The sequence below is a fragment of the Amblyomma mixtum genome, chromosome 2 (assembly GCF_055824585.1).
Source record: "Amblyomma mixtum isolate Tamu chromosome 2, ASM5582458v1, whole genome shotgun sequence".
NCBI classification, from domain to species: Eukaryota; Metazoa; Arthropoda; class Arachnida; order Ixodida; family Ixodidae; genus Amblyomma; species Amblyomma mixtum.
This window is the reverse complement of record NC_143013.1, coordinates 312,099,585-312,124,198: the sequence shown is the minus strand read 5'-3', so window position 1 is coordinate 312,124,198 and position 24,614 is coordinate 312,099,585. Positions and strand designations below refer to the sequence as shown.

The 24,614-nt window shown below is 46.8% G+C and overlaps 2 protein-coding genes across 2 annotated transcripts in view; both read right to left on the bottom strand.

Moving 5' to 3' along the window:
- The window catches only part of LOC149364988 (scoloptoxin SSD14-like), a 78,589-nt gene extending 60,599 nt beyond the window's left edge, over positions 1-17,990 (bottom strand). The window contains exons 1-2 of the mRNA XM_089575005.1: positions 17,830-17,990; positions 2,360-2,612 (exon numbers count right to left, since the gene is read on the bottom strand). Of these exons, the coding sequence (XP_089431131.1) occupies positions 2,360-2,436 (77 nt within the window). The 5' untranslated portion in view covers positions 2,437-2,612; positions 17,830-17,990. The remainder of the gene's footprint in view (positions 1-2,359; positions 2,613-17,829) is intronic.
- Positions 17,991-19,397: 1,407 nt separating this feature from the next.
- Positions 19,398-24,614, bottom strand: part of DAT (Sodium-dependent dopamine transporter) — a 66,359-nt gene continuing 61,142 nt past the window's right edge. Inside the window, exon 13 of the mRNA XM_089575006.1 lies at positions 19,398-23,243. Coding sequence (XP_089431132.1) covers positions 23,142-23,243 — 102 coding nt within the window. The 3' untranslated portion in view covers positions 19,398-23,141. The remainder of the gene's footprint in view (positions 23,244-24,614) is intronic.

Genomic DNA, 24,614 nt, shown 5'->3' with positions numbered 1-24,614 from the left:
TCGCACAACGGCGAATACTTTATGTTTCCGCTGAGATGAAGGTCGCAACGCAGGAGCGTTCTTTACTGCATATACACTGTTCGACTGCGTCATGCAAGTACGAGCAAAGCTGCGAATGCTGGCGCCCTGAACGAGAAGCGACGTCGTAAGACCGCATACTCTTGCGTCATATTTGTGCGCTACACGTAATCAGTAACAATCGCACACACGAAATCCGGTACACGATATTCTCCTACCTCGAGCATTTCCCCTAGTATACATAGAGTCTCTGCTATGCTAATTAAAGGCTCCTCACACGTGCCTAATGTCCCGTGGACACCGCTCACCGGCGCGCCACCCAATTGCAGCTATTACTGCACTGAGAAGAGAAAGACATGCACATACAAAACAGGACAAAAAAATTGCCGTGCAGAAGGAATCGAGTGAGTCACATCGTGAAAATGTGCCACAGAGGAAAGAAAAAGAAAGAGCGTAAGTAATGAACCAGTTGAGGTTCGATGCACCCGCTAAGTGGCGCTAGAAACAAAACCCAAGAACGAGTGGATGGCACAAGTGGGCTCGCGAAGAGAAACAAGCACTTCGCGACAGGGGAGCAAACCTAGAAGGCTAGAACAGCTGCGTTTGTTTTCCCTCCACTTGAAGACAACGCGCAAGGGGTTGATTAAGCAAGGAGACAGCAACCTTCGCGGCACACAGCTCCGCATAGAAACAGGTTCGTCTGCAGGACGGCGCAGAGAAGCCGCAGACAACGTAGTCCCATCTCGAGACTTTAGCCTGTACCATCCCCGACGACCCACACTTAAATAAATGCCGTCTGCAAGGATACAAAACATTACAAAAACTACTCAAATTGTTGCACTGGTTAGGGTTTCCAAAAACTTCCGCGACACGCTCATCCTCACCAGCTAGTCGATATTTCCTGACAAGAATGCTTTTCTTTTTTTAAAGGCTTCCACAATTGACCCATTTTTGCTACACTTACGGCTGAAGGTTACATAATCAGTCTTGGAAGGCCAGCACCTACTACCGGAAACTTAGCGACGCGATCCTGATACTCAGGATAGTCTGAGCAGTTACAAAAAAATCAAGATTTGATCTATAAAATGCGCTCGCTTCGACCTCGCTGATATGCCCTTCATACCCACTTATCTTCCCTTCCCTAATAAGTTTGTTCATTTTTTTTAGCATGCGGAGACTACGTGATGACTGCTTGCAAGTTACGACCAAGCGGGACTGCAAGTGGACAGTAGTCAGAATTAGATGTGTACCACTATCTATATTGTACACAATACAAAACTCGTAGCGACAATATAAGACGCGTACCGCACGAAAAACAACATAGGAAAAAAAAAATGGGTAACCGAAATCTGCAAACCTCTCAATGCTTTGAAAGTAAGCTGCCATTCACTGTACGACAGCATTCGTTTGAACTGGTATCAGGATTCGCAAAAGTTAGAGAAAAGGAGTCTGGTTGGGAATGCTACCAGTTATTTTCAAAGCTCAAAAATGAACGAAATTCACGCCTTTTGAGAGCGTGCTTGATCTCGCGCCGAGTTTCGGTTCAGAGTTATTCAAACCTGCGACGTGTTTTCGCTGAGCATCGATGCGGCTCTCCGTTTCCGCGAAACGCTGATGTGAACAACGAAAATCTAAATTCGCCTCCATTTCAAGATTCGAGAATGCGTGAACACCAGGGACCGAGACGGGCATCAATCTCCCGACGCAATGCGGGCGCCAGCTGTGCTCACATTTCTTCCGTCGAAAACTTGTACACGGAAGCCCCGGACGTGAGGAGACGTCACGGGGCCAAAATACACCCATTTAGCAGAATAACCACGTGCTTCGAGCTCGACAACAGTGCGTCAGACCGCGAGCCAAAAGCCACTATCGGAAAACTTGTGGCACATACCCACGAAACTTACCGCTGTCCACTTGAGCCTGTTTATCGAAGGTTTTGCTATTGCCAACAAAAACACAGCCTCGCGCGGTTTGGAAATCACTGACAAAGACTCTACGCTATCAGTAAAAGAAGAACGTCTGCACTTTCTATGCTGTCAGCAACCGTGACAACAATTGGAATAAACCGCACTTATTTGGCAAAGCCTGTGGCATGCAAAAGACCCGTGTATACCTGTCCCGTACCTGCGTCAAAATATCGAGCTGCAGCATAGCGCCACAAGTAACTACGCTGAATGGGCGCTTCTTGCCCTTCTTTATTTCCTTTTCTTTCATTGCCTCGCAAAGAGGAAAATCTACACTCGTCACGCAAGGCAAAAGAACAGAGCCCCTCCTACCACCAACAGTGAGCGTCGCGACCAGCGTTTGACAAACACACCGAAAAGTTGTTCGAAACACTCACGTTTTGAAGTTTGCTCCAGCTTTACGTTCGTCGTTGCTCTCGAACGTTGGTACCGGTGTGTAGTCGGCGTCGGTCATTTTCGAGCCCAAAGCAACGGCGAGGCAGCCGGCCAGCCGAGACGGGAGCAATTTTTGCTACCTTTCCAGCGCCACACACACCTCGACCATCACCGGTCGCGACAGGCACGGCAGACGCTGGAGGCCCACGTGACTTCCGCGCTGCTTCGCCTCTCCGCCGCTCCAAGAGCTTAGCGCTGCGATCGAAACAAGCAGAAAACGAAACCAGAAACGGAGCGTTTAATCGCGGTATGAACCTACCATTTGTGAAGTTCTGGATTCGATTGTGGGGTTTTAACATTCCGAAGTGATGAGGGACGCCGTAATGAAAGGCTCCGGATTAATTTAGAACATCTTGGACTCTTTAGCGTGCGACGACATCGTACAGCAGGCGTGCGCTTTTGTATTCCGCCTTCATCACAGTAATGTCGGCGCGGCCGGGACCTTGGGATCATCCAGCAGCCAATCGCCAAAGGCATTGAACTACTGCGGCGGGTATTCGCAAATTTCAGCTGCACTCTATCCCCGTACACGTGCCCTTTCGCGTACCGAAACCCCCTCAGAAATTGCTGGCAGGGCACGAACGTTTTAAATATATATATATATATATATATCAGATAAAATCACCAGAAATTGAAAAACAACAGGATTTAATTCACGAAGTTTCGGCTGGAGGACCAGCCACTCGAAAAAGGCTGGTCCTCCAGCCGAAACGTCGTGAATTAAATCGTGTAATGTTTTTCAATTTCTGGTGACTTTATCTTATATTGATCAATCAGCTGCCAAGAAATCATTTTTGATATATATATATATTGAAATTGTTTGTAGTGCTTGTTCATCCTTCAAACTGCCGCACGCCGCTTTATCGCTTTGTTTGTGATGCAAGACACGCCTAGATTTATCTCAATTAAGAATGTTCTAGTAACTTTCGAAGCTTTATTTCAAAAGTTCGCTATAAGCTTTAAAGAGAGCATGGCTGCGAGCGGCCGGCATGCTGTTTGGCGACCACCGAACACGCTTTCGCGGCGCCGAATCATTCAGTTTATTCTGGGTGCAAGTCAGCCCCATTAATTATTCACTGCTTCGACTGCCGCCACCACTACGTGACAATATATATACGTATATATTGTAGCTGTGCCCCGCGTTCCAGTCGCATGTTATTGCTGCCAGCCAGTAGAGCATACAGGTATACCCTTTCCAGTGACAGGATTATGTACTGCGCCGGAGTAATTTTTCCGCACTCTTGCGTCCCGTAAACTTTCGATGCCGATAGTACATCGGACGTATAATTTTTAGTGTGCAAGCTCCAAATATTGCTTGCACGTAGCTGGAGCGTACTCGAATGATTTCATGCATAAACTTGCAATGCTATTCAGCAGACATGGGAAGGGAAAAGAGGGCCGCGTTATGGCATACATGACGGAAGACAACGTACAGTCTCCTTGGTTTCGGTCACTGTAGGCTTCCGTCTTGCAATAGTATGCTACTTTACTTTTTTTTGTTATCTGCGAACTGGTCTTAGTTGAGCAAAAAACGTGAATAACCTCGTATGTCCCAAGGGGGTATTACAAGATGTACGGTTAGACCTTGATTTTTAACGAATTTTAGCGGTGCGTGCTACTGTGACAGCACGATAATAGGACTGCAATATGAATAATACTAGTTAAAGTACCTATATCTATGTTACCCTCATCAAACTTGAGTGAACTGAAAATTTATGCAGACTCTTAAGATGTAAGATTCCTATTCTACCCGATAACTCCCATGGCTGTAAGCGTATAACGCAAGCAAATATCTTAGCAGTACACTCGTTGTCATTGTTGTGGCGGTAACCGCAGCGCCACTGCATCTTGTTTATTTGAAGGATCGATGCTAATCTAAATGATGTCATTGCCTGGAAATATGGCGAGCGAATGAACGCATTGTCTGATATAAGAGCCGTGGTCGAATTTTTGCTTGAGGAAGGTGTACCACCTGTTGATAAGCCCCGCCTAATAAGCACCGTTTGCAGGGAAACACGCAATGACGACAGCTTAACAATGAGGTAGGTACAGCCCAGAGTCGTCCCGTCTAAATAAGAAATATCACCGCCGCGAACAGCCAGTATCAGCTTCAGCTTGTGGAACTTGTTCATGAACTGATACGTTGGAATGATAACGTTAAGCAGAGGGTGATCGCAGACGTTCGTATATCGCTCGGAACAGCCAGTCACGTAACTACGAAGAGCTGCGGTTCCAGGAAGTCTGTGCCAGGTGGACCTCCAGTCTGATGATAAACGACGTGACACAATCCGGACTGCGCGTGTGCCAACCAGGGCTCCCAACCCTAGGGATTTTCCCATAGATCTAGAGAATTTGGACGTCGTGTAGGGGAAAAGAGATTTTGAGTACAATCTAGGGAAAATTCATTTGCTCGGAGAGTTTTCTTTTTTGTCTCCCTCAAATTGGGAAGACAGTACAAGCTTTTCGTAGTTTTTTTTTCTCTGCAACTGACGAAGGCCCGCACAACACCGCCGCGCGCTCGAGTAAAGCCTGTTTCACATGCAAGTGAAAACGCTTTGTTGCGGCGCCGCAAAAGCTGTTTAGAGCCATCGCGGCGGCTCCAGCAGTCAGCGGCGATATTCCAACAAGTTACAAATTTTTCGCCGCACTGCGCTGCCCAATTTTATTCGCTTGCATGCATGTGAACCATCCTTTCAACGGACGTAGTCGGACGTGTATGGTCCCTGACGTAGCCAGTGGCACCCGCTGCTGTGATCTGGCGCGCCACCGTCTTCCTTCAACACGCCAGCCCCTTCCTCAGGCTGTATTTGGAGCTCGCTGCACGACGTGAAATTCATATTTAGTAAGCATATCTGCATGTTTGTTTTGATAACTAGGAAAGAACAAGGGTGCCATTTTTTTTGATAAAGGAGCACCGTGTTGGTAATCTGAACTAGTCTAACTAGTGGAACAATTCCCAGTTCACCCACCGCGGTGCCTCAGTGGTTATGGCGCTCGGCTGCTGACCCGGAAGACGAGGCTTCGATCCCGGCCTCGGCGGTCGAATTTCGATGGAGGTGAAATTGTAGAGGCCCGTGTGAGTGCACGTTAAAGAACCCCAGGTGGTCGAAATTTCCAGAGCCCTTCACCATTTCTTCCCCCATAGCCTGGGTCGTTTTGGGACGTTACACCCTCCAATATCATAAATCATAATTCCCAGTTTCACCACGACGAACAAAGTGAGGTGAGGTCACATGAGGCATATAAAAGCTGTAACAATGACTGCTTCATTGTTTTAATTGACTCAAACTGTTACGTCAGCCACCCTCTAGGGCAGTCGCAGCAAATGAACAAGCAGCTTTTATATCGCAGTTCCCGTACACTCATCAAGCAAACTCCAGACATGTTGTACGTGGTATCCTTCAGCAGAAATCTAAACCGACACAACATGAGGGAAAAAAATTCAGTTAATTCCACATGCCGATGCATGTTTACTAATATCTTGCGTACAGTGAAAAAAAAAACACATACAGGATATAGAGCGTTTAATTTGTGATTTCCAAAGAGCGCTAGGGTTTATCTTGTAGCTTTATTTAGAAGTTCTTCATTTTAGATCCTTAATTTCAAACTTACTGCTAATTTGCTTGCCAACGTCTGGTAATAGTGTAGCTGCATGATAAAACTTGCTACTGGACTACGCATAAATATACAGTTTTCAATATACAACTGAACACTATTTTTTGTATCTAGGGAAATCTAGGAAATTTTTGGTTCCAAACTGGGGGAGGAGCGGCTCTGGAGGTTGGTAGCACTGGTGCCAGTACAATTTCGCTTGTTACGAGGAAGATGGTGATGAAGTTTTCTGTCTTATCATCGCCAGGGATTCGTCATTACCGCCCGGCGACTAAAGAGCAGTTCACAGATCACACACATGCTAGCTCCGCTTGTCCCAGAATCAGCTGGCAGAGGGATGGACGCTATGTTTCGGTGTGTTGGGCTAGTTGAATTTCTGGAACGTGGCGCAACTTTCAACTCAGCGTGTTAAGTGCAGACGCTACAAAAATATCGCACACGTTTTCACCGAGTTCCTCCGCAGAAGGATGTATTCACTGAACACGACAACGCTCGTCCTTATACGAGTCGGGAGGTCGACGTCGCGTTGACCAAGCTACAGTTGCAGAACTCTATGACTCACCCATCTTGCAATCCAGACCTCGTGTCATTGGACTTCTGACCATCTTCCAAGATGAAGGAAGATGAAGAATATATGATCTTCCCGTTCGGCAAAGAGGTCACCTGTTCGGTGCACCGCTGGTGACGTCAGCAACCTCCGGCGTTTTTCTACAGGACGTTGGCGAGAGCTACATCGAAAAGTGATGCGCTCGTGCGAAGAGGACGCTTCAAACTTGAATTTGAATGTAACGTCTTTCACAGCGCGCAATGACGATACACAAGGAAAAACACAACAAAGCGCTTTAGGTTGTTGTTGTTGTTTACCTCAGTAAACACGCTTTATTGCGTGTAGCTTTTCTTTTGTATCGTCGAAGTTGCGCGCTGGTGCTTTTCAGTGAATCCTTACCAAATTGATCGCCGTTCTAGAATGATTTCAGTTATATCCCTTAAGGAGGAAGTTACACGAGAAGACAAAGCTTACTGAACCCGCCGCAGCGGTGGCTCAGTGGTTATGGCGCTCGGCTGCTGATCCGAAAGACGAGGGTTCAAATCCGGCCGCTGCGAAGAATTTCCATGGCGGCGAAATTCTAGAGGCCCGTGTACTGTGCGATGTCAGTGCACGTTAAAGAAACCCAGGTCTTCGATATTTCCGGAGCCCTCTACTACGGCGTCCCTCATAGCCTGGGTTGCTTTGGGACGCTAAACCCCCCATGAACCAAGGCTTACCGAACCCTCTTCGCGTGAAATGCGTCGCAAATAAATCTCGGCAACGTTTCTGGTGTTCCTGACGCCTTCAGAGTTTGCGCCGTGCTGGGCAAGATAGAAGCCACCGAAGGAAGTAATAAGTTTGGTGCCGGGAAAGGTAGAAACACAAAAGCAAACCCTGAACTATACTAGTGGCCATATTCAGAATTCAGTCGGCGTGTGCACGAGGAAAATATATCTGCAACATTACTGGCTGCTTCCAAAGTACTGTGCATCTGCTCCTTTTCCTACAAAGGTGAAATAGATGATCGATTCCAACCTGCATGCAAGTTCCTGATATAGTTTGAATGTCGCGCTTACGTTTCTACAGACATCCTTCCATGACACTAATGCAAATACTGTGTTTTTTTTTTCTGCCAAAAAGTGTTTGAGGTAAGCACAGCCCATGGATCGAAAGCAGAGTGAGCTGAATGATACGATTGTTGAACGAGCGACACCAGCAGTTGTGAGCAGGCAGAGGAAGTTGCATAATTCTCGCCCTGTCTGCGTTCCTTCGTGACTCGTACAAGGCGCTCCCATATCACCGGATATCAGGCATGCCGCTCATGTACACACTTCAAGGACCTGCTTGATAAAGAATATATCACGAGCTCTCAGAATGGTTTCGTAATGCTACCGTCAACGCTTGTGTTCTTCTTCCAGGAAAAGAAAAGTGTACTGCGAATAAAAAAGCTAATGTCCACCGCCATAAACTAAAACAATTTCACAGCTCGTTTGCTTACATGAAGAGTCAGAAGTGTGGAGCTTGACGAACAACTTTCGATTTCGTCCTGCGGAAAATGTTAGATCTCAAATTAGCGAAACAACTCAAAATAAGGCGTAGAGGTGATCACGAGGTGATCAGCGTTGTTTGACGACGCTGCCAACGTTGCTCTCAGCTAGCAACTGGTTCCACCCGTCAGACAACTAGCATGCGAAACAAACGTTCGCTCTAAAATGTAGTACGTCTTAGCAGTATGGAACCCTTAACAGGATTGCTTGATTCAGTCGCTCTAAACCATTTAGAACTGTGCACCACTCATCATAACTTCCCAGTACACACGTCTCGGCACAGCGTCACTAACATGAAATCGCCTCTCGGTCTTGAACCCTGAGCACTCCGCCGGAAACTTGCAATGCTCGAAAACGAAACCACGAGGGCACGTAAAGCGCACAGCTGCGAAGCACCAAAACATAGCGAAACTCAGCTGGCCGCGTCTTGCGCCGCCAAGTATAGATTTCCTCTTTAAAGGGCAGCTGCACCACTTTTTTAAAAATTTCGCGATATTCAAGGATTCAAATCTGTGTGGGCTGTAGGTAAAGCATGCCAAGTGTTTTTGCACTAGCATTTAAAATAGTGACGTAATCGACGATTGAAATTTGCGCTTTTTCTCAATGCACCGGAGGAGTGCAGGAAAACTCAACATGACGTCATGGAAGGTATGATTTCAAATTACCGCTGTCGTCAGCCACACCCTGCCCTGACGCGTTAGACGCTGCCAAACAACTCTCGGCAGGGTTCGCCTTCGGTGGCGTTGTTTTTTTTCCTTCAAAGCAGGCGTTTGTGCGTTGGAAATGTACCGATACCTTCGATGACGTCATCATGCGCCCCCCCCCCCCCCACTTGACGTTGCGCGCTGCGGAGAAGCTTGAAGGTCGCTGGGATTTTAATCGCCGATTACTTCACTATTTCAAGTGCTAGCCTAAAGAGACTTCGCAAGCTTTACATCCAAGTTTCACATGATTGACCGTCTTAAGCTTGCTGATTTCTCAAACCTATGCAGTTTCCCTTTAAAGAACGAAACAGCGCAACTAAAACGAAGCACCAAGAAAAAGAGAGACACGAACACGCGCTGACTTACAACTGACTGTTTTAATCGGAAAACCACATATAAATAATCTCTAATCGCTGCGTCACAGCCTCACGTCGTCATCGCAAACCACTAACATAAAAAGAACGGAAAACCATTGGCGAAAAGTCAGCACCTACAGGCTCCCACGCTTTTCCAACAGATATATCTCGCGCTTAGACAAGGCCATCGAAGTGCTGCTCACACATGAGTCAACTTCTGGGCAGATATGATACGCCTCTACTACTTCCCGTACTAGTTGCTCTTTATGGCGATACAGCACAACAGTGTTGTCAAAGTACGGAGTGCATAGGCAGGATTTGCAATGTGCAGCCAGTTTTGACGACCCGGAGCCACGCAAAGAATTAGCGTGTTCCAAAAGGCGTTCGTTGAGGCACCTGCCTGTTTGACCCACGTAGAAATGGCCACATAAGAACGGAATCCTGTAGACGACTCCAACACTGCACTGCACAAACTGAGTGGCATGACGGACTCCGCACCCTTCTGTGGCGTTGCCGTTTTCTTTCTTGCGTTTCACTGACGCCGGAACCTTGCTCAGCTTATTAGGCGCTGAAAACAGGACTTTGCCCCCAAACTTCGCCGCTATCTTCTTCCATCTGTGAGACAGCCGATGCACATATGGGACCACCACCCCTTTGTTCTTACTTCCAGTGTCATTTTCAGCTACTTTTTCTTTCTTTGTTTTCATTTTCAAGAGTAGCCTGTTGCACGTTGACACTAGCACCTCTTCCGGAAAACCTGCTGCTCTGCAACGAGACCATTGTGTGTCAAAGCTTGAACCAACTTCATGCAAGCATGACTTCTTAATTGCCGCTCCAAGGCACGCCATGGCGATCCCGTTCTTGACCAGCTTGGAATGATTTCAATCAAAATCAAGAAGTGGCTTTTGCGTTCTTGGTGCGTAACGCCAACATACATGGTTCCTTTGAAACTTGAAGTTCAAATCCAAAAACTGCAGGCGGTCTTCAGACGGAATTTCATAAGTAAACCTTAGTTCAGGCGCCGTGCTTGAAAATACCTTCATGATGTCATTGACCACTCCAGGGCTTGCTTACGTTGGTAGTGCCACAAGATAGTCATCCACGTATCTAAGGATGTTAGAGGTGCAATCCTTGAGTTCTTTCTCCGGTGCCCTGTCCACTGCGCTTAAATATATACACAGGAGAGGAGAGGAGAGAGAGGAGACACATACGTCCAGCGGTCCGGCATATGCATCGGCTCAAGCGTAGCACCTGTTTTCAGCAGTATATATTTAAACGCAGTGGACAGGGCACTGGAGAAAGAACTCAAGGATTGCACCTCTAGCATCCTTAGATACGTGGATGACTATCTTGTGGCACTACCAACGTAAGCAAGCCCTGGAGTGGTCAATGACATCATGAAGGTATTTTGGTTTGGTTTATTGAGGTTTAACGTTCCAAAGCGACTGAGGCTATGAGAGACGCCGTAGTGAAGGGCTCCGGAAGTTTCGACCACTTGGGGTTCTTTAACGTGCACTGACATCGCACAGCACACGGGCCTCTAGAATTTCGCCTTCAAGAAATTCAGCCGCCGCGGCCGGGATCGAACCCGGGTCTTTCGGGTCAGCAGCCGAGCGCCGTAACCAGAAGGTATTTTCAAGCACGGCGCCTGAACTAAGGTTTACTTATGAAATTCCGTCTGAAGACCGCCTGCAGTTTTTGGATTTGAACTTCAAGTTTCAAAGGAACCATGTATGTTGGCGTTACGCACCAAGAACGCAAAAGCCACTTCTTGATTTTGATTGAAATCATTCCAAGCTGGTCAAGAACGGGATCGCCATGGCGTGCCTTGGAGCGGCAATTAAGAAGTCATGCTTGCATGAAGTTGGTTCAAGCTTTGACACACAATGGTCTCGTTGCAGAGCAGCAGGTTTTCCGGAAGAGGTGCTAGTGTCAACGTGCAACAGGCTACTCTTGAAAATGAAAACAAAGAAAGAAAAAGTAGCTGAAAATGACACTGGAAGTAAGAACAAAGGGGTGGTGGTCCCATATGTGCATCGGCTGTCTCACAGATGGAAGAAGATAGCGGCGAAGTTTGGGGGCAAGGTCCTGTTTTCAGCGCCTAATAAGCTGAGCAAGGTTCCGGCGTCAGTGAAACGCAAGAAAGAAAACGGCAACGCCACAGAAGGGTGCGGAGTCCGTCATGCCACTCAGTTTGTGCAGTGCAGTGTTGGAGTCGTCTACAGGATTCCGTTCTCGTGTGGCCATTTCTACGTGGGTCAAACAGGCAGGTGCCTCAACGAACGTCTTTTGGAACACGCTAATTCTTTGCGTGGCTCCGGGTCGTCAAAACTGGCTGCACATTGCAAATCCTGCCTATGCACTCCATACTTTGACAACACTGTTGTGCTGTACCGCCATAAAGAGCAACTAGTACGGGAAGTAGTAGAGGCGTATCATATCTGCCCAGAAGTTGACTCTTGTGTGAGCAGCACTTCGATGGCCTTGTCTAAGCGCGAGATATATCTGTTGGAAAAGCGTGGGAGCCTGTAGCTGCTTACTTTTCGCCAATGGTTTTCCGTTCTTTTTATGTTAGTGGTTTGCGATGACGACGTGAGGCTGTGACGCAGCGATTACAGATTATTTATACGTGGTTTTCCGATTAAAACAGTCAGTTGTAAGTCAGCGCGTGTTCGTGTCTCTCTTTTTCTTGGTCCTTCGTTTTAGTTGCGCTGTTTCGTTCTTTAAAGATGCAATACCAACTCGCCCACTATGCTATGTTGCTATAGATTTCCTTCGGCTTCCAACATTCAGGTTGTCTTTTTTCGGTATTCTTCGTGTGATAAAAGTGCGCTAACGGTTTAAAAACAAAACTTGTATACTTCAACATCCAAACTCTTAACCTTCATGCACGTTTGTCAGCCTCAGAGATCCATGTTGTTTCCGGGTATTTCGTCATCGCGCTTGTACTTGCGAGATTGGCCCGTGGAGGTGATACGTGTACTTGACATAGTTATTGCTATTTTCAACCTCACAAGAGCTTTGTTTTCAGTAAGAGCGGTCTTTTTGTGGTCAGGAGCTTGTATTCTATTAATACAAGGCAACAGCAATTTCTCCTTAGTGTCGCTTTAAAATGCGCCATTTCGGTTACAGGGAGTTCACCTGCGATGGCCTTAATTTAGTACACCTCAGCTACAGCTGGAATGACATCAATGCCGAGCGCAGCTAAGTCAGGCCCGAAAAGCAACAGGGAGTAATCCCCAGTTTGAAAGGTAAGCAAAATAAAAACATTGCAATCAACAGTACGTAAAAAGTTAAAATAAATTGAAGGGAAAACAATGGCGAAAAGCAGAGCCCATAATGGCAGCAGCGTGGTGTTTCGCTAAAAATTCCATTGCTTAGCCATTACCGCATTTTCTCTGTATATATATAATTCGGTTGACACACGGTAGAAAAACAACAACTTTATTCTAACGTTTCGACCAAGGTCTGGCCTTCGTCAGAGTGGTCTGACGAAGGCCAGACCCTGGTCGAAACGTTAGAATAAAGTTGTTGTTTTTCTACCGTGCGTCAACCGAATTACGTGTATGTTCTACCGGATCCATCCGATCTTCACCCCCTTCTTATATATTTATATATATATATATAGGGTGTCCCAGCCAAATGTAACCAAACTTTTAAAGAAGGCGAATTGTCCTAGTCCAGTGAAACCAGCTGAGGGTTGTTCATAGTCGCGTGGCCTAGTCTTGTATATTTTTTTCGCTCTTCAAAGTTAATTAATGAGTTAAGTTTAATTAGCTAACTTTTTAATTATTGACTTCAGGAAGAAAGTGTCAATGAAAAAGTTTTACATCGCCTCGAAAAACCGCTAGTAGTGCTGTTTCCGTCAAGTTACGATTTACGTAGCTTCATTTATTGGCCTTAAAAGAAAGTTATCACGTGACCAGCTGCTCGCTCACATCTCTGCCCTAATGTGCACCCAAAGTCTCATCGAGGAGAGGACTTCAGAAAAAAAACGGATTTTATTCTTTAAGGCGCGTCTTGGGACGTTGAAGTGGCACAGTTGTCATGTGGAATCGTTTTCCTATTCTCCGGGTTATGGTTAAAGGCCGGTAAAAAAACTACTTTACGAAAATATTACTTTGCTACAAATGTCTCAGTAAGCTGTTTCTCAAAGCGATCTACAACTTTTACATTGACACTTTGTTCCTCAAGTCAATAATTAAAAAGTTAGTTAATTAAGCCTAACTAATTAGTCAGCCTTGAAGAACGAAAAAAATACTGCAGACTAGGCCATGCGACTCTAAACAACCCTCATTTGGTTTCAAACGGCTAGGACATCCCATGTTTTTTAAAAGCTTGGTTACACTTAGGCGGGACACCTGGTATATATATATATATGCTGCCGCGGTGGCTCAGCGGTTATGGTGCTCGGCTGCTGACCCGAAAGACGCGGATTCGATCCCGGCTGCGGTGGCTGGAATTTCTTTGGGGGAGAAATTCCAGAGGCCCGTGTACTGTGCGATGTCAGTCCACGTTAAAGAACCCCAGGTGGTCGAAATTTCCGGAGCCCTCCACTACGGCGTCTCTCATAGCCTTAGTCGCTTTGGGACGTTAAAACCCATAAACCATAAACCTATATATATATATATATATATATATATATATATATATATATATATATATATATATATATATATATATATATATATATATATATATATATATATATATATATATATATATATATATATATATATATATCGCTTTTAGAGTAGTGTACTCTGGTTCGTCATCAGTTTCTTTTCTGGATTTAGTTATAGATATTCTTGCTACTGATTATACTGTTCATTGCCTCCATGTGCTTCCTAGATCACGTGTAACTTGTCGCTGCTTCAGACTCGCTGTTCATGATTGTGACTTGTCATCTTAGGACTGATTGTAAGCAAAGTGAATAATCATGCGCATGCTTGTTTATCTGGTGACGCAAAGTTATGTAGTTAAGACAGAAGATAGACTGAATTTTGCAAATTAGCTGTTGTGTATACTACTGTGATTCATTTATCGCCTTGTGGCCATGTGCCTGCTGCTTCCTTTTAATCGAATTTTTTGGTTGATTCTCCCGTGTGCTTTTTAATTACATACACTGTGACTTCCCTTTCGATTCAGGCATTCTGACGAAGGCCGTTCCACGGTCGAAACGTAAATTGTTTCAAACGTTGCTCTACGTATATATATATATGAGAGAAGCCAAAAGTCACAGAAACCAAGGAACACAGGAGATTTTTTATATTTATTTTGTGGTGTTGATCAATGGAGGATAATACAGAATATTTTATCGCTTAAAGAAAATTGATTATATACATCGGAAATCAAGTATTCAGCCGCAAGACAGCAAGTAGGAAGAAGCGTTTATTGGATCTGTACTAACCTCGACTGATTCACCGATTGGTTGGTTTTTTGATTGATTGATCCAGAAGATGGCTCAGAATTTGTCTAATTATATGTGTTCTTGTACTCGGCTTTGTTCTTTCTTTTTTGAAACTAGACCAGTCCCAAGCACCCCTCGTTAGGCCGGAGACATGTCAGCGAACTCTTAACACTTCTGCCGGGCGACTGCTGACTTCTGGCGCTTCTCACACTGTTAAAGTATTTCATGTCTGCCGCAGACTACTCAAATCGCCCAATCTCCCAGGGACATCTAGATGTAGCGTAAGGACAGAACACTGCTGTTTGCTGAATACTGCTGTTTGACATCACAAACACCACATTTGAAGCCAGGAATTTTAGCAAGTGCGGTGCGATATGCGAAAATTCTCGCTCGATTACACCCCCATGATTTTATAATCAAGTAAGCTGTCTGAGGTCAACCGTGAAACAGCATTGGCGCAGTCCTAATGGGGCTCGGATAAATACATAAACGCTGAGAATAAGGTTTCGTAGGCGTAAACAGACTACATTACTCTTGTTCGTGACTACTGCTTCTTCACTTCTCACCCCAGAAGCTCTGTGCGTGCTACTAGAATTACGCATAACTCTGCTTACTTCTAGCCTCTTGTAGCGTCACAGCGTTTATTTATTCGGCATGACACTACAAGAGGCTACATATGCCGCATAGTATTGCTATGCCGGTGGGACTATGCGAAAAAGAACACGCGACGGATATCTTACGGGCACAGAAATATATTTCACCACAACCGGCATGTATAGTTAGGTCGTGAACCTATATACGTGATCATCATGACGACCGCGGTTAACATAAAACTGGTACATAGTTCGGCAAGCCGCTGCTTTCTTTCACCGTTGATTGGCACCTTCGAATCACAAGAGAAGCATCTTTCGAAGCAACGGGTTCTGACTAGAACCTTCATGAAGGGTGGGAACCAAGCTGTGTCAATCTTGTACTAAGTAAGTGGAATCGCAGCTGAAACACTGATCATGCTGGCGTTTCAGTCACCTTTATGTTCATTTTTAGCGGCCATGAAATCACCATGAAAGGGACATATTTCTTGGTAGTCGTTCGACACCACGAAAATCGAAGGCAACGTTACTGGTACCAGCGCCAAATGCGCACCAGATCACATGATGATGAACACTGTGACCACCATAGCCAAGTGAATAATTTTCCTATTCCGAACAGACTTAGTAATAACTGAATAAGATAGACGAGTGAGATCACACGATACAAAGCAACAGCTGAGCTCTCCAGCGTATGCGCACAGTGAATGACAAGCAAGAGTCAGCACGACAGCTTTCACCGTGCTTACTTTAAGCACGACATGCTTTTATTGTCCACGGGAATGGGCGTCACAACAGTCAGCTGCTCGAGCGCAGGGTTACTAGCGCGAGAACGATATGGCAGTACATCTCACACAGTTTCAACGTAAACAAAACAAACACCGCACAGCCATCAAATAAACATAATTACAAACAGTACGAGACTCCACAAATGAAGATCGACAAACACTGATGAAGAAAGGGTGCTTCAGCATGTACAGGTGTGCACGCAATATCCACGCAGGTTCGCACGCGACATCATCGTGGCCAAAACGTAAGCGAACTTCGGAGAAGGATGCGCACCCCACGACAATTCACAACAGGGGAAAGGCTATGCTCGGTCGAGTGCAAAACAGCGACCGCTGTGTGAAGGCATTGAGTCAACGTCACGAGGTGTCCCTTCTCAAAGCGTGCCGCTAAAAACTTTGCCACTGTTGACTAGATAAAGCAAGTGGTACACATTTCGCCGGAAAGTAAGAAAAACCTGCGAACTGCAGCTGGCCACACGAGACTCAAAAGCTCGGTGGAAATTGACGGATGAGCGCGTATATCGCCGGGACACCTCACATGGCGTCATTCCGTAGCAAAGTTGGTTTTGCCAGCCTCGTGGAATACTGAAACGGCTAATAAAAAAGCAGAGCCCTCACGCAGCAGGCTCGCCCAATGTTAAGAGGCGGACGATAACACGGCACAACTGCATAACTGGCACGGTTACACCTGCCTCAGGCGTGCAGGCGCTGCGCCGATAGTGAAGTGAGCGTGTAGTTCGAGGTTACGCATCCTATCTCGGGGTCTTCGCAGGTGAGAATGCAGCAGAGGTAAGCGTAACAGGCTCATAGAGCGGAAGTTGCCAGAGTTAAGGCGGAAGTGCATGCGAAACCGCCCGAGAATTTTTATTTCCTTCGCTAGCAGCACAGCAAGACCTCCTCACTACTTCTGTGGATACTGCGCGTAAGTTAAAGGGAGTCCTACTTTATATGGTCAGTGATATTCTTAAAAACAATTTCCTGAATAATATAAGTTAGACACTAATAAATTAGTAAGAAAAAAAAACAAAATTATTCCAGCTTCAAGCAGCAGAAATAAAACGGTGAACAAAACGGAGCTGCTTCTCAAGCGTTCAACAATGGGAGAAACAAGAGCCCTTGTAACCTGATCGCATACTGCCGTGTTTGTGCAAAACGCAATACGTCGTAACTTGTTGAACCACGCTATCGTGCGTCGCATTGTTAATTTACGGTTCGCCGATAAGCGCGGGCGATACCCCGTCGTGTTACGATTTGTCACGGCAACTCATGCTACTTCGGGCGTGTTGTATGTTTATGTGTCAGATTAACTTCTAGAAGATCAAAAAGAGCGAATAAGGATAAGCTTCAAGAGACGGCAGAACGCCAAGCTGTCACTCAGCCAACTTCTTGGCAGCCATCTCGTACAGCGCGGAATGAACTTATAACAAGGATTTTCGGAAATGAAATGCCAAAAAGATGTAGTGAAGTTGACTTCACGTTCCCTATGAACTCTGCCGACAAAGAGGTCGGCCATAGTGGAGGGATCCAGTTTTAAATTAGAAAGCCCGGGGTTCTTCATAGCGTGCACCCAAACATGTACTTACAAGGGCGTTTTCGCATTTTGCATCTTCTGCTGTTCGGCATCTATTTCCGGGATCGAAACCGGTAGCTGGGGCTCAGTAGCCAAACGTTATAGCACTGGGCCATCGTGGCAGCTCCAAGCAAATTTACGGCGCGGGGTCGTAGTTCCTGAATCCTATGCTTACGAAAACGTAACACGCGCTCGCTCGCTATGTCTGTTTTTTTTTTTTAACACCATGGGAAAATCTGCCCAACTGACGCGAGGCGCAAGTGAAATGAATCCGGTGCAATGAATCGACGGCCGGAGATGCGTGCTCACCTGTGGCGTTCGTGTGGGTATCCGCCGGTTGTGAGAACCGAGCAGCCGCCAGCCACGAGATCACGCGCGCGTTGTTGCTGCGTCTGGACGCGGCCGAGCCCCGTGCCTACGATGGCGGCATCGCTCTCGCCGCCGCAATTAGAGCTACCCGCGTGTGTAACCTCCCTGAGAGGGCGCCGCTGCCGCTAAATGACGCATCGCTATGCAGGTTTCGACGGTGGCGAGGAGAAAGAGGCAAGAAGAAGAGCAGGATAGAAGGAGAGAAACGAAGAGCGACATTGTGTCGGAATAGGTCCTCTCTCGGAGACAAAAAGACGTATAGGAGCGATAAGGGGGCCTTGTCTTTTGCCCGATGTGCGCAGATAGCGCGAAACAAAACTCTCCCCCTGGTCGCCGGCAGAGCGAGATGAGAGACAACATTGTTCGCCAGCGGTCGTCCTGAGAGGCTGCCGGTGGCGAAGACAAAGCGAGGAGGAAACGTAGTGAGGGGCATTGCGTTTCGTTCGGCAAACAGGAGTGGAACTAGCTGGTGACGTGCGCACCCGCGCGCGAGTTTGCCCTTGGTGCAGCGGAGAATGGTTGGGGGAGGGGGGCTGCGTTCGGTGATAGAGCGCCATTCATAAACGAAAGCGGGAACACAGCGCGCCGTTTCTCAGTAAATGGGGTTATTTTTGTGCTGCTTTCCTTTCGCGGAACTTTCTGATTCCGCTGCGAACGGTACGATTCTCTGCTAACTCAATATATATCCAAGTCATCTGAAAGAGCTGAGGTTGCAAAATAGCAATTTGCGAGTGTTATTTTTTCACAGAGATACAGAGTTGAGGAGTAGAGCCGACTAGACTGTTTTCGCAGAATAAAAAAATCCATTTAAGCTAACCTCGTTTGCACCTTATAATTAACCGCTACTACCAAAGACATTCGAGAATTGTTTCCATATCACTCCCTATTAACTTTAGCCCTAGCAAAAGTAGTCGATGAATTCAAGTTTAAGATGACAACAGCTCGCTAAGAGCGCCACGCTGAGCGACAATCCTTATGTCCTTTCTGGGATCAAATGCCGTGAAGATACTTAAAGAAAGGCTTGGGTCTGAGCTAATTGCTTTGGCTCCATTTGCTCGGGCCAGTTTTAACGTTTAGGCCCGGACGGCGTAAAAACAAACCCATAAAAGAAACACAGAGCATAGGACGTACTGCTACACTGTAAACAACTCAGTCGTTTACTTTGTCAGGGAGTTAAACTGTCGGTGGTGAAGGGAAAAAAAAATAGAAATACATTACATGTCATCTAGTACAATACAGCAAGAACACTTAACAAAGCCTATGCTGAGGGGCTGACGTTATTCACACCCATTTTTCTTTGTCCGACAACGCAATTGAGGCTACCCTGACGAGTGCATCTTCATTATTGTTGATATCTGTGGCTCCCAGAGTCTTCAGTGCCAGTCTATCTTTCTTCTTCCTCATTTCGTCGAGAAGATAAAGGCACGCACAATAACGGTAATGGATCGCTAGTTGATCTGATGCTGATGTTGATTTTAATGAGGCTGCGTGTTCTCTAGCCCCTTCGTTTATGCACCTGCCGGTTCACCGTATACAAATACCCCCCCACCGCAACAATCTTTACATTTTGACATTTTGACTAAGGCCTTGGACGTATAGAGAACGACATGCCAGTTCTTTCCGTTCCTGCTCTCTTCTTTCCCGGGCTTTACCTTTGGAAGCAGCTTCTCGCACATAGTAAGAAACCAGGATGTTCTCTGTGTACTCACGTTATTCGTGTGTTCTTACTGGACTGTGAAAGCTGTCACGTTTTCACGATAGCATGAATTTTCCAGCGCCGTTTTGCAAGTGCTATCGGTCAATGCTCTCCTAACAGGCTTGCAGTGCCCCGGGTCGAAAGGAAGACAACCTGTGCATCTTAGAGGCCCCTAAGGGGAGCAAACATATCCCCATTCAGCCCGAGGACATCATCATCGTCATCATCAAACATATCCTCTGGCCGCATGCAAAGAGGGGGGCCCAGGAATCTGACGTAGCTGCGTGGCGCAAGCTCGAAAGTGGGCCCAATGTATCCCGTCATGTTTGCTTCGTCATATTCATCGAAATGTTCAAGCTGGGCTGGAACATTGATGCTAAAAATATCAAGCGGATGAGAAAGAGAAGGAAGAGACGATGGACATGAGCTGCAGTGGAGAAGAAGAAGAAGAAGAAGAAGGCGTGCTGCGTTTCGTCTAGTATAGCACTGTGCCTTATATGCTGAATTCTTTCCAGCTGGGTGATTACGTCATGCAAAATTGGTCAGTAACATTCACGTCCGAAGTTCATATACTTTTGGGACCGCTTACAATGAATATACCTGGGCCTATAGCTAGCTGGATTGATCGAGAAAATTAGCAGGGACGACAAAAACCCGCCGCTGTGCATGCTCACTGGCTATAGGGTTGGTTCGGCTGCTGATTCTAAGGTCGTGGCTTCGATCCCAGACATGGTGGCTGCGTTTTCTTTAAGGCTAAAATGCGTAAACGCCCTTGTTTTGTGATCTCAGCGTGCGATAATGAGCCACGGATGGTTGAAGTTATACCGGAGCTTCCTTATAGGCTCGTAGTGTTGCTCTCATCCGCAAAAAAAAAAAAATAATAATAATAATTATTTGTTAACCAGGAACGGTAAATCTCTTGGAGAGATCAATGCCCCTATTTATGTATGGTGCTACTCTGCTTTGTTGGTTGCTTTTTAAGGAAAGTAATTTCTAGCGCGTTACTGGTCCTGGAACCTTCGTAGTTCATATTAAGCATGTATCTGCCGTTGCTAAGCATGTGGGCGCACCACGAATAACTGACTAAATGGTCACCTTTAAATTGAAGACCACTGTTCGGCAACTGTCCATTCTTTTTTTTTGGTTTCAGCTATAAAACGAGCGACTTACACGCCTACCGAGACATTTTGTAGCAAAAGATGCAACGTCCTCGACGCTTGCAACAGGCCTTAGTTTTCGCGTTCATGTGTGGAGGGTACACGAGCAACAAACGGTGCTCACATAGCTGCGTCAGCCTATACGTGGCATCACTACCCTACCCCTGCATACCGACACTTCACAGACCACATTCAAAGTCGGGAAGAACACACGTAACAGCGCAAAACTGCAATGCTAGCAGTTCGTGCGTACAATACAGTTGAACACAGCATGCATGACACTTACACATGGCACCTGTATAAATTAATGCGTGACACGGGCTCCAAACCGCGCTAAACTAAGCGGTTTCTCGCTCACGTTTCACTGAGCGTGACGTGTTGACTATACAGTGTAATGACAAAAATGTTGAGGTGTGCGCATCGGTGGCTTTTCTTGCATAAACGTGGAGCCTTCACCGAGAGCACAGCTTCTGATACAGATATCGAGTACGTTAACAAAATGCATAATATGGTTGGGCCGCGACAGGACGACCGCTTCGTCGAGTAGACTCCTAGCTGAAAGCGACAGTAACACTCAGCTCGAGTAATTACGCGGCTGTTTACCCGTTTCCTATTAAAAGACGACAGCGTAAAAGACTTTGATAGAGGGCGTGTAAATTTACAAGGGTAGAGGCAACGAAGTATTTTCTCCTGCGTTTGCATATGTTCTACGACAGCTTATAAACTTAGAGAGTCATCAGACTGGTAGAGACATGCTGTGGAGCTCGGAGCTTTGTGCTCGATATTGGTTTTCAAGCAGCACTGTTTTTTCTACGCCAATAAATACAGAAAAGCGTCTTCTTATATGCTTGAGCATATTGCCTCAGCCTTTTTCGTCTAGTGTTCAAGTTCTCATAGCTGTACGTATACGCCGCTGTGCTGGGGAGCGCCTGAAAACCGGCGAAGAAGAAAGAGAATACATATTTGTACTGAAAATGTTGCACTCAAAGCGTGGCTTTCGCTTTCGTTTGCTTAGTAGCTGCTTCGTACGCTATGTCTTGCGACGCGGATATATCCTGTACAAAGCCTACATGCTCAACTATTAGCAAGCGGGAAGACGCTCTTCACTGAAAATTATAGTATGGTTAACAGCGCTTACGCGTCCGCATCTGCACGCGGCTTAGTAGTGTTAGTATAGGTCACGTAAGCACGCACAATGCACGAGACAAGTGTACATCAATGACTATATATGCTCTGTTCAAGGATGAGATTATGCATCGTTCCTTGCCTATTGCCCTGCCTGCAGAGCACTGTATATGCTCTTTTGGATGAGGTTATAAATATGCGCAACTGCCTGCCTATTGCCCCGGCCGCGGTCATTGGTGGGATATACAGCGACTATTTCCGCCAACGCTTGGAAACATTGCAAAAAAAATGAGCTACACTCACGCGTGGTAGCCGTGCTTACGCATTGCGGGCACCACACAGTTGGAGAAGGACGCATGAAGCTAAGAACATGCGTACACAGGCATTTGCATACGAGTTGGGGAACCTTTAGCGAGGCCCCGCAGGCAATCGCTGTATACCTGACTGCAATGTCCGAGCTCAAGGACTACAGTGCTTTCGCAGCAAGCAAAATCACTCCTGTCGGCTAAACGAGCAGGAAGTTGTGATTCCCTCAGCCATTACCTCGTAACCGATGTCCCGTACCAAATGAACAGATGAAGCACTTTTTTTCCGGCTGCTGCATAGGCAGCACAGCACTGAATGAGCGCCTCGTCGCACATCGGTTGGGTGCCCGGCTGCACCCAAGACAAAGCGGTGCAGCGCGCGCAACCAAGAGTGCAACGATGCGCATGCAGGAACGTAATCCTTCGCCCCTCGGCGATGGACACTGGCTCGCCGCAGTGGACGTCTTGGGGTGGCAGACGTGCGGCCACCGGTGCCGGCTGCTGCTTCTTGGCCTCTCTAGCTTTTTGAGAAAGCTTTTGAACGCGTAAGCGGAGAGAGTGGCTGGCCTAGCAAGACAGCCGTGACATCCAACCTGGCGTATTGCTGAATGAAGTAAAACGCTAGTCGAACGTGAGCGCAAACAGTTTCAGCGGGACAACTCTTCACGCAAAGCTTTGCTGGCTTACGCCCAATCGACCCACTCGCACATCTCGTATCTTTGCCTTCCCGCTGTGGCGAAAGCGGCGCAGCGCTTCATTGCACATTCAAACTGCGATCGGGCTGAAGACCACAGCCGCGCAGTTGACGTCATCGTCGATGTCGAAGCTTTCTGGGGGCGCTTAGTTTGCGGAGCTTTTGGCTTGGGTAGCGTCTGCGGTACGTCCCTCTCCACGTACTCAACGGGCAAGACGAGGTGGAGAGTCGAGCGCCTCCTGGTCGTTGTCGTCGTCGTCCTCCTGCTCCGGCCCCTAGACGCTGACCGGAGGTGGATTGGAAGTCAGACCCACGCTGGCATCTTTCTTCAGGTCGCACTCCTGGTCGCGCCACGGCGTTGTTAGCCGTCGAAGCCGCTGCGAAAGACACGCACAAAGGCAAATGTTTGGGTGCGTTCGGTAATGGGCCTCCGCCCTCTTTTCCCTGCCCCGCTTGCCTTGTCACACTCGTACATGCCTCATGGTCAAACATAATTGCGCTTTTGAAAAAACGGGACAAAACAGGGACGACACAAACTCTCGTGCGCAAACTGTCAACTGAAGTTTTATTGCGATGAACACACATATATAAGCTTCACGTCTTAACATAAATCACCAAAAAAAACGGAGTTAAGTAGCAGTTTTTCAATCACGTCAACAAGCATCAAAAAAAGATTTTGTCCCAGCTGATTGGATTACAATCGTTCACACTGATCCAAGAGTTGCCTTTCCTGTTTGGAAAGCAAAACCGAGGGGTCACTTACAAAGGTCCCTTTTCCATGCAGTAGGCTTCCCACAGCTCCCTGATTGTCTTATCTCTGGATTTCAGCAGAACTGTTGTCTGTTGGAAGTGAGGTTTGCAGCTATCGCACCTGGCGCAGTGCGCCGCCAGATTTCCAGGTGAGTTAATCTGGTGGCAGTTGCGGTTGTGCTCCCTTAGTCTTTCATTTAGGCATCTGCCCGTCTGGCCCACATATTCTCGGCCGCAAGATAGCGGTATCTTTTAGACCACCCCTTCACAGCACTCGACGAACCTGTTTGTGTGCCTGACGCCACAAGATTGCTCTTCTCTAGGAATGGCTTCTTGGTTCACTTTCGCGCACATTCCTTTTAATTTTCTTGGTGCGGAAAAAACTACTTGCACCTCATGCCTCTGAGCAACATTTTTCAAGTTGTGGGAAAGAGCATGAATGTACGGAAGTACCACAGACCTTTTGTTTTCTTGCTTTTTGCCTTTGTCCGTGCCTTTCACAGTTCTTTTGAGCACTTTTTCTGCTACTGCTTTTTCTGCTGAAAACAGAGGTTTCGGGTAACCGGCTTTTTCCAGTCTTGCTGCCTGGTTGTTCAGGCTACTAAGCATCTTGTGGCTGCAGGACATGCTGCATACAACATTACCAGCATCAACAGCACCATCGTAATCATTATCAGCCGCAGCAATTCGGAGTATTGCAGGACAAAGCTCTTTCCCCGTGACCTCCAATTATTCGTGCGTAGCGGCAGCCGCGACCTTCTGGCAAATTTGGTAAGCTTGCCACTCCACGTGAGAGAGGTTGAAGTTGTTGCAAGCTACAGGTGGTATTAGCCACTCCACGTGACTGCGAGCGTCCTCAATATAGTGTTCTTCCCCTTGCGATGGTCCATTACTGTGTCACGGTTTATCCACACAGTAATGGACCATCGCTTGTCACTCTTGCGCAGAAGGACTCAGTGACCGGTTAGCAGGACGATACAGATCCCCCCTCCTCCCCG